This window comes from Delphinus delphis, chromosome 14 (genome assembly GCF_949987515.2).
Source record: "Delphinus delphis chromosome 14, mDelDel1.2, whole genome shotgun sequence".
Taxonomy (NCBI): Eukaryota; Metazoa; Chordata; class Mammalia; order Artiodactyla; family Delphinidae; genus Delphinus; species Delphinus delphis.
In genome coordinates this window covers 49812381-49827997 of record NC_082696.1, presented here as the reverse complement: position 1 = coordinate 49827997, position 15617 = coordinate 49812381, and the positions used below count along the sequence as shown (strand labels likewise).

The 15617-nt window shown below is 35.2% G+C and overlaps 1 protein-coding gene across 2 annotated transcripts in view; it reads right to left on the bottom strand.

The window, feature by feature from the left end:
- Nucleotides 1-1408: 1408 nt before the first annotated feature.
- The window catches only part of SESN1 (sestrin 1), a 106854-nt gene continuing 92645 nt past the window's right edge, over nt 1409-15617 (bottom strand). For both annotated transcript variants that reach the window (XM_060030128.2, XM_060030129.1), the window contains exons 3-10: nt 14944-15144; nt 14132-14314; nt 12006-12248; nt 9283-9430; nt 6938-7050; nt 4582-4772; nt 3190-3334; nt 1409-2588 (exon numbers count right to left, since the gene is read on the bottom strand). In XM_060030128.2, coding sequence (XP_059886111.1) covers nt 2502-2588; nt 3190-3334; nt 4582-4772; nt 6938-7050; nt 9283-9430; nt 12006-12248; nt 14132-14314; nt 14944-15144 — 1311 coding nt within the window. In that variant the 3' untranslated portion in view covers nt 1409-2501. The remainder of the gene's footprint in view (nt 2589-3189; nt 3335-4581; nt 4773-6937; nt 7051-9282; nt 9431-12005; nt 12249-14131; nt 14315-14943; nt 15145-15617) is intronic.

Sequence of the window (15617 nt, the reverse complement as noted above, 5' to 3'; positions counted from 1 at the left end):
ACTTACCTACCAATGGTCTGTTATCAAAATAATTTGAAATAGGTAAACCATTAGAAGAATTAAAAATCTCTTAACTCTTAAATGAATTTTAAGTTAAAAATATCACCATTATTTATATGAAGTTAATAATTGTGGTAAATACATAAATGTTTAGAATTTAATCTCATTCTTATAGTAAGAGATACTGAATTAAGTTTCATCTAATAAAAAAGTTCCCCAATTTTTACCAAAAAACTGATTTAAAAATTGAATCTTGTAAACCTCAACCAGAAATCTATTCATGATTATTTAAGAAAAAAAATTCCTCTTGTGGGGGAGAGTTTTGGTATTCCATAGTGTATTCTATTTTACCATCCCCAGTTATTTTGGAAACTATTAGTTTCAAAGATTATAGTGACATTAGAAATCCTGTGTGTTTAGTTTTGAGAAAACATTGAGTAATAAGAAACACCTGTTAAATGGGAGGTACTGAAACATCAACTTTGTATCACAGGCATGCCTTTATTACTTTAGATATAAGCACACTTTTTTACTCATTAAAATTTCAAATCATGATTTGTAAGTAGTTTATAAGCTTCAGTGAAAGAAGATAATGAATTCAGTTTATCTTGTTTTGTGATCATCCTACTACTGATTAGAACCTCTATTAGAAATTTTGTATTTTCAAGAGCAAGTGCAAAGAACAAAGAGCAGAAGCAGAATGAGTAAAAATTTAACTAAATCCAGTGCAACTTTACTTGTTGGATTCACCTGTATTGCTATGATGAAAAAACCCAGCAGCAGACAGAAAAGGGCAGAGGTATGATGCAAATTCAATGGGTAAGACCATTTGTATATTATTGTAAGCTGACTAGAAATGGGCTTATGTATATCTTTAAATATACTGAAGATAATTTTTATCTAAGGTGATAGTCTTATCTTCTCAATCTTCTCAACAGCCATGAAGGTAAGTACATCCCCTCCATTCAAAACTGTGCCTCCCATCCCACACTATAAATTTATAGGCACTAGATGGAGCTCAGTAAATGTTTTGATGAGTAAGAGAGTTATTACAACAGCTTTGATTAAATTTAGAGCTATTTCTAATTGTTTGACAGTGTCATTTTTTGTTCTGTAGTGGCTCCCTAATTAGCCTTTGTTTCTAATAATTTTTAATAATTCTATTTGACTTCTAAAACATCTCAGTCCACCTCAGTTCAAAATGGACAAGGCATGGGGCTGTACCAGTTATTTCCGAGATAAAACTTTTCTTTATATCTTTCAAAGTGACTTCAAGAGTTTGCCATTTAAGTCTCTCATCTGATTACAGAATTATTTAAGTGTGATGGCTAATGAAAAAGTCAAAAGAAACAGCATAGCTACCGATTGTGAAGTCATGACTTTTTAAGAGACTGAGACAGCAAAAAAATTGCAGAAAAATTATTCTTTATTGAAAAATACCAATAATACTGACAGACTTCAAAAGCAGTTCACGCCTCCAGAATACAAAGTACTTAATACATTTTTTTCAAGCCTGTTTGCATTTCAAACAAAGCTAGCATTTTTGTAAATCAAATTTGATAACCTGACTAAATATATTTTCCAGCTTTATTATTTAAGGAGCTGTACAACCTCTGAAGTGGGGACCATGAGGTGGGCAGGAGCAGAGGGGCAGAATGCACCTGGGACTGCGCAGCAGTCTACAGCAATATTTCCCATAACTTTGGTGCTGGAAACAAAAATACTGTACAAGACAGCTGCCCTCCAGTGTCAGAGAATCTTGGGAAACAGCATATCAAAAGGTAGCCAGCTTTTCTTATAATTTACACACTTTCATTTAAGATTGCTTTTTGAAGAAAATCTTTAAGAATGCCACTGTAATTTAGTATCATCCAATAACTGAATTAAAAAACTGTATGAAAGAAATGAGCTGTTACCATCATAATGGTCTTTGCCGAGCTGTGAGTAATTTTAGGTGCAAAAAAAGTTAACACATATGCAAGTTTAATTTGAAACCACAAAAATTATGTACGTAGGCTCAGATAGTAGCAGTGTTCACTTTATTACTAATAGCTTAACTGGAACAGCCACTCTATTCATTCCACCAGCAGGAATAGCAGCACCAATATCTAAAATCCTTTACGTATCAATATAAAAGCTTACATCATTATCAAAAAGTCCCATTCTTTGCATGCTCCAATTCTTGTTATTTTTTAACATAAAAGCAACAGGATTTTGAGAGTTACTATTTGCTGTATTAAAAGTTATACAGCATCTTGTACTGTCAAAAAGCAAAATACTGTGAACAGCAGCCCTTCTTCACAGCTCTAAACTTGAAGCTGCCAAGCACTCACTGCTTGTGCCAGCAGTGGCATTTCCACAGTAAAATAGCAGAAACTAAAGGAATCATGGCACAATGGATTTCTGAATTCTTTTATCTACCATTGGTCCTGGGGCTTAGTACCTTCCCCTTGTAGGACAATATCTGCTGATCGTTCATCTTCTTTAATGGAGGAAAGGCATCAGGTCATATAGCGGGTAATGGCTCTCAGAGCATAAAGGAGTTCTGCTTGCATCCTAGCTTCTATAAGAAGCAGATTAACGTGAACCTGAATATAAGACACATTATCATTTAAGATAGGATATATGTATACATATAACTGATTCACTTTCTTATACAGCAGAAACTAACACAACACTGTAAAGCAATTATACTCCAATAAAGATGCAAAAAAAAAAAGAGATAGGGTTATAAGCATTCACAATCAGTTTCAGTGCATCTAATAAACACCAGAAATGTTTTCTGTGTGCACTGAATAACATCAGTTTCTCAAAACAAAAGCTGTCTGATCTTTTTTGGATAGATGTTTTGAGCTTGTATTTATATTCGATCACATCTCTTCTTGAAGGTTTGTTAGAATAACAACTTCCCTGCCAAATCATCATTCACAAACACTCTCTTCTTTCTCTGAAGCAGTTACAGTGATGCCAGCACTCTGAGGAGAGGCCAGCACACCTGTTCTCCCTGTCTTTATTCTTTTACTTTAAACCATAATGAGGTTCTCCCTTCCAAGGGGTATGTGAGACAGCTGATCTGGAGTGTTCTTATCTGGGTTGGTAGAAGTGATGGAAGGGGTTTGAGACCCATTAGATTATGTGAAGGAGAATAAGGATCACTGCTAAGTTAGAGTAAACACAATAGGTACTTACCTTCTCAGAGTGCTTGAACTGCCTCCAGAAGCTATCATACATTCTTTTGGTAACCTTTTCAGGAGTGCAAACAACAGTTTTGATATAAACTTTAAAGCTACGATCCAATAGCTGGTTAATTTCACCATAGTCATAGTCATCATATCTGTTAAAAGATAATGTGAGAATTTTATGTATAGTCTGTTTTATTCTTATGGAAGTACAGACATCAATAGTAAATGCTGTATTCTTTCCCCCTCTTCGTGTAGGTAGCTATCCCCCAAAATGACAGCTTTACAATTTTTACGTTTCATTGCGGGTGGATGAATGAGTATAAAGGGGTAAGAAACAGAAGTCAGATGAACAAAAAAATTGCCAGTGCCCAAGCAACCGTATATTTACAATCATGAATAAGCAACCACACTGAGGAACAAATTCTGGAAACAAAGTTTGAGTATTGCTGATATTAAGAAATTAACAAATTAATCAGACAGTAATACTTATTGATACTATTACATGATATATCAATTATAATCTATTTGTGTAAATAAATTTTTTTTCTTATGTTTCCAGGAGTTCTTGGGGTCAGATGAGAAAAAAGGGGGAGAGGTGTCTGAGAGGAAAGAATCAGTCTCTAGATGGCTTCACAGCGTCTACACTTGGGAAAGGCTAAGCCAAGATGGTCGTAGGCACCAATGTCTCCTCTGCCGCACTGGCAGATAGTGCCTAGAACTGAAGTCTCCTAATTGGTTTTTAGTAGAAAAGGAAGAAAGCGGGTCCTGTATAACCATTCAGGAGTCTAAAGTCATAGCCTGGCTACTGATAAAGTGAAGAAGCAAGACAAAGTGTGACTTTACAGCTAAAATAATCAGAAAGTACCACAGCATGGTTGTTTGTGTATGTTAGAAGGTGGTTTATGATGGCTGTGTTTAAATGTGGCTGAATACCTAACAGGATATGAAAGTTTTGTATTTTGATGAAATATCATGGGAGTAGGTACTCTTTAGAAGGGTACTGTAAGAGTTCTAAGTTCCATGAAGGTAGAAGTATGAGTGTGTCAGGAGATAAAAGATGATACAAAGGGAAAAGATACCATAAATGTGCAGAGACAAACTTTGCCTCTTCCTCTATGCTCTTGGGCCAGCTTGCTTGCTCTCCTCTTCCCTGGAGGCATCTGTTATTTAACTCTTGTCAGCATTCCTAACTCTCCCTCCTGCTTAGCTAGGCAAGAGAAAACACACCAAGCTGCAAAAAATCAAGTCTTTGAAGCACAAAATGCATAAAAATAAGCTATTGGGGAGGGGATGGTTTTGAGTATGTTAACGTAGGTCTGTGTGCATATGTGTTCCAAGCACCTGAATAATTTAGGCTAAAGGAAAATACCTCTTCATAAACATAAGAAAACAGACTAACCTTATTCCAAACATGCAGTGAATATAGTTCCAAATAGCCCGTCTTAGCATTGAGGTATCAACATCTTTGTGCATTGCCATTGTATTATAAGTAAGATTGTAAGCAATGTGAAATTTTTCATCGATCAACTGTCCTACATCTGGATAAAGACGATTTACCAAAGAATAACCATGGTCTTCCCAACAATAGTCCTAAATACAGAGAACAGAACAAATGTGAATTAATTAAAACGTGGCCAACTGTAGTTCTACGTCTGTCGCTCTTCGGTGCAGTGAAATTACTGGCAGCTGAAATCCACTGCCTTTCTAGTACATTCCTAGCTCTCAGTTTCACTTGCATTCCAGTTTGATGTTTTCAATTTCTATACTGCAACATGCAAAAGTTACATTTTGAACTCAGCGAGTTTAAAAACCAGTGGAATCTCTTCCCCTTACACACAGGTCACCCATATTCAGCTTTCTCTCACTGTTTCACCCGTCAGCCTCCAGAGATGACCCATCTTGGGAGGCCACTCTCCTTTTCTATTGCTGCAGGCATTCAAATGGTCCTCAAACTTTGTAAATTTTTAATTCAAGGTATCCATCATTCATTCTTTTTCCTCCTACCCACCTCTGATTCTCAGCCCTATTAATTGTGTCTCCTAATTAGTTTTCCCAAATTAAAGTCTCCCTGCTTCCTTTCTTTCCATCTCAAGCAAAACTTAATAACCTCCCACTTCAATGTTACTACCATATTTATTTTCCTAAAACACCTCTTTGATATTATGCCATCACTATGGTCAAAACCTACAAATCTGATCATCACCTACAAATCTGATCAATTTTAAACTAACTTCCCACTTATCCTTTACTTGAAGGTCTTAGCAGCCCAGTCAGTTTATGATCCCTTCCCTCAACCTATGCTCAGTTATTGCCTACAGTCTCCTCTGCTTACAATGCCCATGCTTTTAAACCATTCAAATCTCTCAAATCCTAATCTCCCTCCATAAAATTTTCCAGTCCACATGATCCCTTCAATTGTAATCTTTTATATTTCATGATACAACTTCACTATTGAGTAAAATATTCTATAATTCTTCCTTGTGCCTAATTCTGTCTCCTTAAACAATATGTTAGTTCCTTGAGCAAAGAAAAAAAATCATAGTTCTCAAATATTTTCATAATTCTGGTAAAAGAGTTATAATAGCCCCTGCACAATAATTGGGAAAGTTGGGAACAGCAACTCATCTGAATTATATATTTACCTATCTAAATGAAATATATAACAGACTGTTTAAGAAAAACATTTAAACTACAGTATGTTTCTACTGACGGATTGGAAGCGGTCTTCCAAAACTACAGCACAGAATAGATAAATGTTTGCTAATTGATGATTCTCAACTTTTATTCTGGAACTAGAAGATACAGCAATTGTTACTTCTGAGATATACTCGCAAAGCACTTAGCACAGTGCCTCCTGCCAAAGCGAAAACAGAGAAGGACCCTGGTATCCTGGAGGACAATGAGGTCCCTAAGTTTCCATGGACTCAGTATATACAGAATTGTACTGGGAAGTTTTACTGTGTATTTCAAAGTTAATGATTATGGAGCTAAACAAACTGGGTCTACCAACAATAATTCTACTCCCTACCCCAGTAACTTTATTTATTCTAAGAGATGGGTGCTAAGTAATTTTGGAATAAGATTTATTTATGTGAATCCTCTTTAAGCTTTAAATTTGAAACCTTTAAAAATTCTCATTGCTTCAAATGACATTCAGTTCATATTTTAAAGGGAATTAGGTTATTGTAATCATGGTTTATTTTCTATGGTATCTGTAAAAACTCACCCAAATTAAAAAGAAAACAAAAAATCTGCTTTCCCTATAAGTCCTAATTTAAGCAAATCTTTCACTCTTTCTCATCCTCTTTCGCTTCACCCCCACACACATAATGCCTGAGATGCTGTGAGGACATTTCTCTTGTCACTCAGGCCTGGTGCATATCAGGGCAGAAATCGCCTCACTTTAACACTGGGGCTCAGTAAAACAGTGCTATAAAAGCAAGCTAGGTTCAAACACAACTATTATTTATTGTTTAGTTATAGTAGGAACTTTAACTGGGTTTCTGCATACCATCTCTGGGAACCTAACCACTATTGTAATTTTGCTTTATGGGTGAATGTGTTTTGAATTCTGAGCAACTGATTTATGAACTTTAACAATATAATAAACATACCTAAGGGAATTACGTGTACGTAGAAAAGTTATTTTTCTCTGCATTGCTTTCTGTTCTCAAATCCAGATGGCTCTTTCTTATTTTAAGTCAGATTGAGGTATTTCTAATTGAGCATGTACATACAACAAGTTGTCATTTTACCTGGACTCGAAATGTTGGGACGTGCATTCCATGTCTAGAGAAATCCTTATAGCCATAACTAGTATCCTCAAAGTGACGAGATACAGCTCTTGCTGGTGTAACTTCTTCATCATCTGAAATAATTTTAAAAAAAAAACCACTGAAAGACTTTCAAAAACAGGATGCTAGTTAAAATTCATTTTACCTATAACAAGTAAAAACAGGATTACCCTTTCTCTGACACTGAGTAACCAATATCAACTAAAATAAAGTCTTAAAACTATAAAGAGAAATAGCCTACTTACTAATAAATGGAATATAATAAAAGTAGATTCTGTTATTAAAAAAATACTCATGGTTGATTTTCTGTTTTTAATTCCTCTCTCTCACAGATCCTCTCTCCCTCTGTGTCCCGACTGTAGTTTATAGATACTAGGTTCTACTGAAAAGTATGTACTCCAAGTATGAACACCCTTTTGAATAATCTTTATGGTGATAACAAATATAAACTTTAAACTTTATGCTCTAAACTTTAGCACTTGGACTATTTTTAATGTCACACAATATATAAAATGATCTCTTTAACAGCTCAAAGGTCCTAGAAACAATTCTAAAATGATGAACAAAGGAAAGAGGTTCTGTGTGTCACTGTTTTTACAATGTTTCCTGCACTGCTTCTAAGCCTTTTCAGATTATCTTCATGTTTAGGGGTCGATGAGATTATAGTTTCAAGTAAATAAAATCAAAGACTTCTCCTCAAGCTAACATCCAACCTCCATTTATACAAATTTGATTTTTTCTTTGCTATTAAGAAACTTGCTTTTAACATATACTCTTTGTCCCACTCTATTATTGTCAAAATACACTGACACACTTTATTAACTTTTTTCCTTTAAATTATCTGGTTTACATATTAAATCCTATAGCCTACATTTGATAAAGGCCAAACATAAAGGATTTACGTTGTTGTTAGTTATCTAAGAAGTAGCTCCTTTTCACAAATCATAGAATTTTAAAGCTGGAAGCAATCTCAGGCCTTTATGAATGCAATTTCCTCATTTTAAAGAAGAGGAAAAAAAGCACTCAATGTTAAATGACTTATATTCACAAAGTTTATTAGCAGTGATTTTTTAGTATTAGAACCCAAATCAAATGTCCTCTCTCTTAGTCTAGTGCTGTTTTCACTATAACTTCCTTTTCTACCTATGCAATAACCTTTCTAAAAGGAAAGCCATATTTGAATTAAACTTAAAAGCTTTTGCACAGCAAAGATAACCCACAGAATGGGAGAAAATATTTGCAAACGAAGCAACTGACAAAGAATTAATCTCCAAAATATATGAACAGCTCATGCAGCTCAGTATCAAAAAAACAACCCAATCCAAAAATGGGCAGATCTAAATAGAGATTTCTCCAAAGAAGGCATACAGATGGCCAAAAAGCACATGAAAATATGCTCAACATCACTAATTATTAGAGAAATGCAAATCAAAACTACAATGAGATATCACCTCACACTGGTCAGAATGGCCATCATCTTATCTCAAAGAGTAAATGCTACAGCTGTTGCTGGGAATGTAAACTGGTTCAGCCACTATGGAGAACAGTATGGAGGTTCCTTAAAAAACTAAAAATAGAGTTAACCATCTGATCTAGCAACACTACTCCTGGGCATATATATGGAGAAAACCATAATTTGAAAATACATGCACCCCAATGTTCATTACAGCAGTATTTACAATAGCCAAGATATGGAAGCAACCTAAATGTCCATCAATAGAGGAGTGAATAAAGAAGATGTGGTACATATATACAGTGGAATGCTACTCAGCCATAAAAAGGAACAAAATAATGTCATTTGCCACAAGATGAATGGACCTGGAGATTATCATGTTAAGTGAAGTTAAGTCAGACAGAGAAAGACAAATACCATATGTCGCCGCTTACATGTAGACTCTAAAAAAAGTGGTACAAATGAACTTATTTACAAAACAGAAATAGAGTCACAGATGTAGAAAACAAATCTATGGTTACTGGGGGGAAAAGGGGGGAGGGATAAACTGGGAGATTGGAATTGACATATACATACTACTATATACAAAATAGATAACTAATAAGGACCTACTGTATGGCACAGGGAACTCTACTCAATACTCTGTAATGACCTATATGGGAAAAAAATCTGAAAAAAAAAGTGGATATATGTATAACAGATTCACTTTGCTGTACACTTGAAACTAATACAACATTGTAATCAACTATATTCCAATAAAAAAGGATACTTTTATTTAAATTCTCTTAAAAAATTGGGCTTTTGTTTTTGGACACAATAGACATTTTATTGACTATGTAATGGTTGCTTTTACCTGAAGAGAAGACAAACATGCTCTCTATTTTTTCTATTTCAAAACGTGAAGCCATCTCTTCCTGACTTGCCTCTTCTTCATCTCGACATTCCTGTAACTGCTTCATCTTTTCCATGAGGGCTTCGACCTCAAAGAAGGAATCACTTACCTGAAAAGAAAGTGCAATTAAGGTTACATATGTCAAACACGGAATGAAACTTTTGAATTTTATTAAGTCTGTTTCATAAGAATTTGCATCTTAATACAATATAAGAAAAGATCTTCTTATAATTTTAATGCACATGGATGAATCAAAAACAATTATTTGGGGCTTCCCTGGTGGCGCAGTGGTTGAGAGTCCGCCTGCCGATGCAGGGGACACGGGTTCGTGCCCCGGTCCAGGAAGATCCCACGTGCCGCAGAGCGGCTGGGCCCGTGAGCCATGGCCGCTGAGCCTGCGCATCCGGAGCCTGTGCTCCAGAACGGTGAGAGGCCCGCATACCGCAAAAACAAAAAAACAACAATTATTTGGCCTATTATATATACAGATATTTAAATTTTAAAATATAAGAGAAAAATGATTTTAAGAACACATTCTAATGTTTTACCTTTTATTACTAAAGTTAGTAATAATATTACTATCAATGCTAAATTTTAGAAATTTAACACTACTTGTCGATTTAAAACAGAACTGAATATTTAAGAGTTAAGCTTTTACTTGCTCAATCAGTTAAATAAGGTACACAAAGTATAAGTGCTTTTGCATCAACTGTGTACACTGGGCATGTTGTCAATAGACAAGCATACCTCAGGTATATTGAGGGTTCAGTTCCACACCACTGCAACAAAGCGAGTCATGAATTGTTTGGTTTTCCAGTGCATATAAAAGTTATGTTTAGGGACTCCCCTGGTGGCACAGTGGTTAAAAGTCTGCCTGCCAATGCAGGGGACACGGGTTCGAGCCCTGGTCTGGGAAGATCCCACATGCTGTGGAGCAACTAAGCCCGTGCGCCTCAACAACTGAGCCTCTGCTCTAGAGCCCACGAGCCACAACTACTGAAGCCCGCGCGCCTAGAGCCTGTGTTCTGCAACAAGAGAAGCCACCTCAACGAGAAGCCCGCACACCGCAACCAAGAGTAGCCCCCGCTCGCTGCAACTAGAGAAAGCCCGCGCGCAGCAACGAAGACCCAATGCAGCCAAAAATACACTATACTGTACTGTACATTATACTGTATACTGTACTATACTATACACTATACTGTTTATACTGTAGGCTATTAAGTGTGCAATAGCATTATGTCTAAAAAAACAAGGTACATACCTTAATTTAAAAATATTTATTGCTAAAAAATGCTCAACACCTGGGAACAGGGAGCTTATCTACTAGGGAAGTTTTTAAAAATTCTATTATTTCACTATTATCTCATTTAATAGAGGGATAACTAGGAACAGTACTTTTTCTTTAGCCTTGTACTAAATCAAAGGTGGGGAAGGACAACAATCCAACTCTAAGCATCCTAGCAACTGATGTACTCTCCCTTAGACCATCTCATAACCTTTAAGCTTTGATAAATAATCAGTGGCCATATGCAGGCCTCCAACAACAATCCAGATAGCTCAACAGAGGGTGGAACTGATGGTCTTGGGCGTTGCCAGCACAGCACAGTGATGAACCTTGGGAACATGATTTTCCCTCCTGTGCTAATCTCACCATATGTAAATGCTACCTCTTATTTAGTACCTGATAAATGCCAAGCACTGTACTAGGCCTTTTAACCTTTTTTTTTTTTTTTTTGCCTTTTACCTCTTTAGAGACATTTCATTTAAACTTTACAATAACCTTGTGTTTGACCTTCATTTAGAAATGAAAGAATGGAGGCTCAGAGAGGTTAGATAACTTGCCCACAGTCAAATATACGTTAACAGTCAAATACACGTTAAAGTCAAATATATAAATTTAACCTGTCCAAATCTGTTTAAAATAATACAACTGAGAAAATCTGTGCAAAGTATTCAGAAGACTGTAATGTTGTTTCTCTGATTTCAATTTGGAAATATAAACCCTTTTCTCTTTCACTACAGCTAAAGAATGCAGAGGGAATTTTGACTCATCATATATAGAATTCAAATTTGCTTACAAAAAATTCAACTCATTCTGATCTGTTTCAAAGGAATAACATAACTGAGAAAATATAAAAGCCAGAGAAGAGAAGGAATAGAGATAAAAGCAATTTAATAAATTTACATTCACTTTTATATATATTTGTGAGAAGTTAAAACATGAAGAAGTATTTTAAAAGGAGAAATTCCAGATCAAGGCTGATTAAATCTTCTAAAAAGTAATTAAGAAGACAGCCTGTTTCTTCTGTGCAAAAGGATGTGATCAGCATCAGGAAGTTTCTACCACCAAGTTCCACTGTTCTCAGTCTCCCCTCATCTCACTCAGTAGCTGTTCAATACCAGATGGCTCTGATGGGGCACATTGCTGGTGGCTTCTGATCCTAAAATTATTCAAATGTAACCTCCTAGAGGGTCTTATAATTTTGTATGTCCCTTAGCATCAGACTAGTGCTGAGCATTTGGAGGCAGACAATAAATACTTGCTGAATGAACAGGTATGGGGGCCTAATATCTTTTTGGACTTAATAGGGTAGATTTTCTTAAAAGCCAAATGAAAAAATAATATAACAGCAATTACTGTGATTACTCTTAGGATGATCCTATAATAAATAATAGATACTTACCGAAACATTTCCTGCTGAGTTGACCTGCATCTCATCCACACTGTGATTGCCATTTGTAATGTCACAGATGCAGTAGTTACTAACAGAAGGAGGTCTGAATGTGTGGCCACCATCACAATGAATTTCTGGACTGATTCCACAGCCAAATGTGAACGAGGCAAGAGAATGATAGTGTGTAAGTAGAACTACTGCATGTACCAGTTCTGCAAGGGACCAGCTGTGCTCTTCAGCTTTCAAAAGTCCCTTGGGAAAAAAAACGAGAACATTTTTATGCTGGGGTATGGTATTGATGAAAGAATACAGTTCATCTTGGTATTTAACCTACTGAAAACAGGATTAGTTACTATATAAAACTTAAGATAAAATTACAATTTGAGGCATGTAGAACCCAGAATTTGCTAATTTTTATGAATATGTATTCACAAATAGAGCTTAAGATAAACTGATAACGACACATTCGTTATTATTTTGACTTTCTGAAATCCTGATTTAAAAATGTAGAATACATTTTGTTTAAAAGCAGTTGCCATATCTCAGATGATGGATTATGAATGCATTAACTATGTTGTTAGTGCAGTCTCAAACGAAATGTAATGAATTTGTGTTTAAAGTAGAAGCTACTGTGTAAAATACGCCTGTTTTTCTTTATTATCAGGCCTCCTCAAGGAATTTTTAAAAAGTGGTTTGAACAGCTTGACTCTGAATATTCTTAAATCATCAAATTATATTTATTTTAAAAATTATGCTCAAGGTAAAGTCTACAGTACTTCAAAGTCTTACAAATCTGTGTCCATTCTGCTTCATTATCTATTTTATAATATGTAATTTTATATTACTAGACAATGTAACAGACATTGCATTAATCATATTCAAATCTTGTATCTCCTTGATAAAAAGATGCTTCAATTACATAAAAGAATCTAAAATATTCTAGGGAATTCCCTGGAGGTTCAGTGGTTAGGTCTCTGCACTTCCACTGCAGGGGGCATGGGTTCCATCCCTGGTCAGGAAACTAAGATCCCACAAGCCTTGAGGCATGGCCAATAAATAAATAAATAAATATTCTAAAAAAAGAGAAAGACAACACCAAAAATATATTGTATTTTTAAGAATTTCTACTGCATGGTAGATTCTTTTAGAGAATGTCCATCTACTTTTATTCTATTATCTTTATTAATAAATAGAACCAGACAAAACTAGTTTAAAATGCTATTTTAAAAAGATAACACAACAAGATGCCACTTTACATCTATGAGAATGGCTAAAATCCAGAACACTGATAACAACAAATACTGACAAGGATGTGGAGCAACAGGAATGCTCATCCATTGCTCATGGGAACACAAACTGGTATAGCCACTTTGGATGACAGTTTCTTACAAAGCTAATAAACACAAGCTTATCATACGATCCAGCAATCACACTCCTAGTTATTTACCCAACTGAGTTGAAAACTTATGTCCACCAAAAAGCCTGCATGTGAATGTTTGTAGAAGCTTTATTCATAATTGCCAAAAACTGGAAGTAACCAAGATGTCCTTCAATAGATGAATGGATAAACTGAGGTACATCCATACATGTATTTTTCAGCAATAAAAAATGAGCTACCAAGCCACGAAAAACCATGGAGAAACCTTAAATGCATACTGACAAGCTAGTCTGAAAGGGCTATATACTGTGTGATGCCAACTATATGACAGTCTGGAAAAGGTAAAACCATAAAGACTGTAAAAAAGAGCAGTAGTTTCAGGGGGAAGGGGAGAGAGATGAATAGAGGGAGCATAGGAGATTTTGAGAGAAGTGAAACTATTCTTTATGATACCATAATGGTGGATAACACGACATTATGCAGTTGTCAAAACCCATAGAACTGTACAACACAAAGAGTGAACCCCAATGTAAATTAGACATTATTAATTCATCAGTTACAGCAAATGTACTATACTAATACTAGATGTTAGTAATAGAGAAACTATGTGTGTGTGGGCGGGGGGTGGTGGATGGTTGACGGGGGTAGAATATGGGAACTCTACTTTCTGTGCCATTTTTCTGTAAACCTAAAACTGCTCTAAAAATTAGTCTAATTTTTTTTTTTTAATGACACCCTAGATATATTCTCTACTTACCTCAATATGTTCTTTGGTAATAAGCCAAGGTCTATGGGCTAACACTTTGTTAAGTTCTCCTAAATTCTGTAGTTTTTGAGGAGCATTCTCTAAACCATTAAGCCACTTGGGGTCTCCACCAACATGAAGGAAATCGTTTACATGGAGATTCACTAAGTAGGAGCACTGATGTCTTGCTGCAGCCTTAAGAGAAAACAAAAAGATTATTCTAATTACACATATTAAAATCTTGAACAACTACAAATCTTTTTCTTTACAATATGCAAAACAGCTAATTAAGTTTTTGATTAGTATGTTTTCAAATTTTCCATATACTACAGAAATGAAGTTTTCATATAAACATTTAAAAATTCATACACTATAGAAAGCACCTCAAAAATATCCCAAGAACAAATAAAATATCTGATCAAAGTATCTGAACTTTAGAAAAATTTTATACCTACTGTCAGAACCTCAGATTAAGAAGAAACTTCAATTAAGGTGCCAACCATAAAACAATGGAATATTATTTATAAATTGAACATGAGTACCACCACTTATGTCAATCTGAACTATCAGTGAAATAATCTTGTGTTCTACTTTATTCTTGTATTTAATAGAAAATGGTTCTCAACAGAGTGTAAATACATATTTCTTTTTCTGTTATATTTGACAGCGTACTTATTTAGAAAGAGGAAAAATAGATACTACCTAACAGGAATTCGATTAGAAGTTAGAATATAAGTATTTATTCCTGTGTTTGAAGCATTAACCATCTCTTAAAAAGATTAATAAAGCAGGCAGAAAGAATTTTTCACTGAATGTTTACAAACCATTATTCCAATGTAGTGCCGATAATGTAGGGGTAATGGCCCATCCATTTGCAGTAGATAGTGTTGAGTTTTTAAGAAACTTTCTAAATATTGTGGGTGAAAAACCATCACTAAGGTAATATTATCCAAACGACCCAAAGCAGCAAAAGAATCTGCAAATAAAGTATGCATCTGTGCGTCTTCACTCCCCACTTGGAGAATCTGTATGAAAGAGAGGAAAACCATGGTTTCAGAAATTGTAAATTGGTGTAAAAGAAAGAAAACATGCAGGGGAAGGAAAAAAAAAAAGGAATATGCATGCACTGCACTTTAAGTGTCACCTAGAAGCAGATTAAATTTGGCTTAAAGAGAGGTTATAATTCTACAAATTTAACTCAACTTGTTGCAAGATAGCAGAATAAAGAGTCACATATCATGTAGTAGGGGAAAAACAACAAAGGCCGGACATTAAAGGCCATCTAGATAGGCTGCTTGCAGACTTGACCAGAATCCAGACATCCAGATCTAAATCCAGAACCCAGATTTAGATTATCAAATTTGCAGAGCTTGCAAACAGACCCTAATGCCTTTCCTTTTAACAACACCTACTCTCCCTCAATTTACAGAGAACCAAAATTAACTAACAGTAAACAATCCCTGTGAAAACAAAGTATAGGAGCATTTACATATTTAGA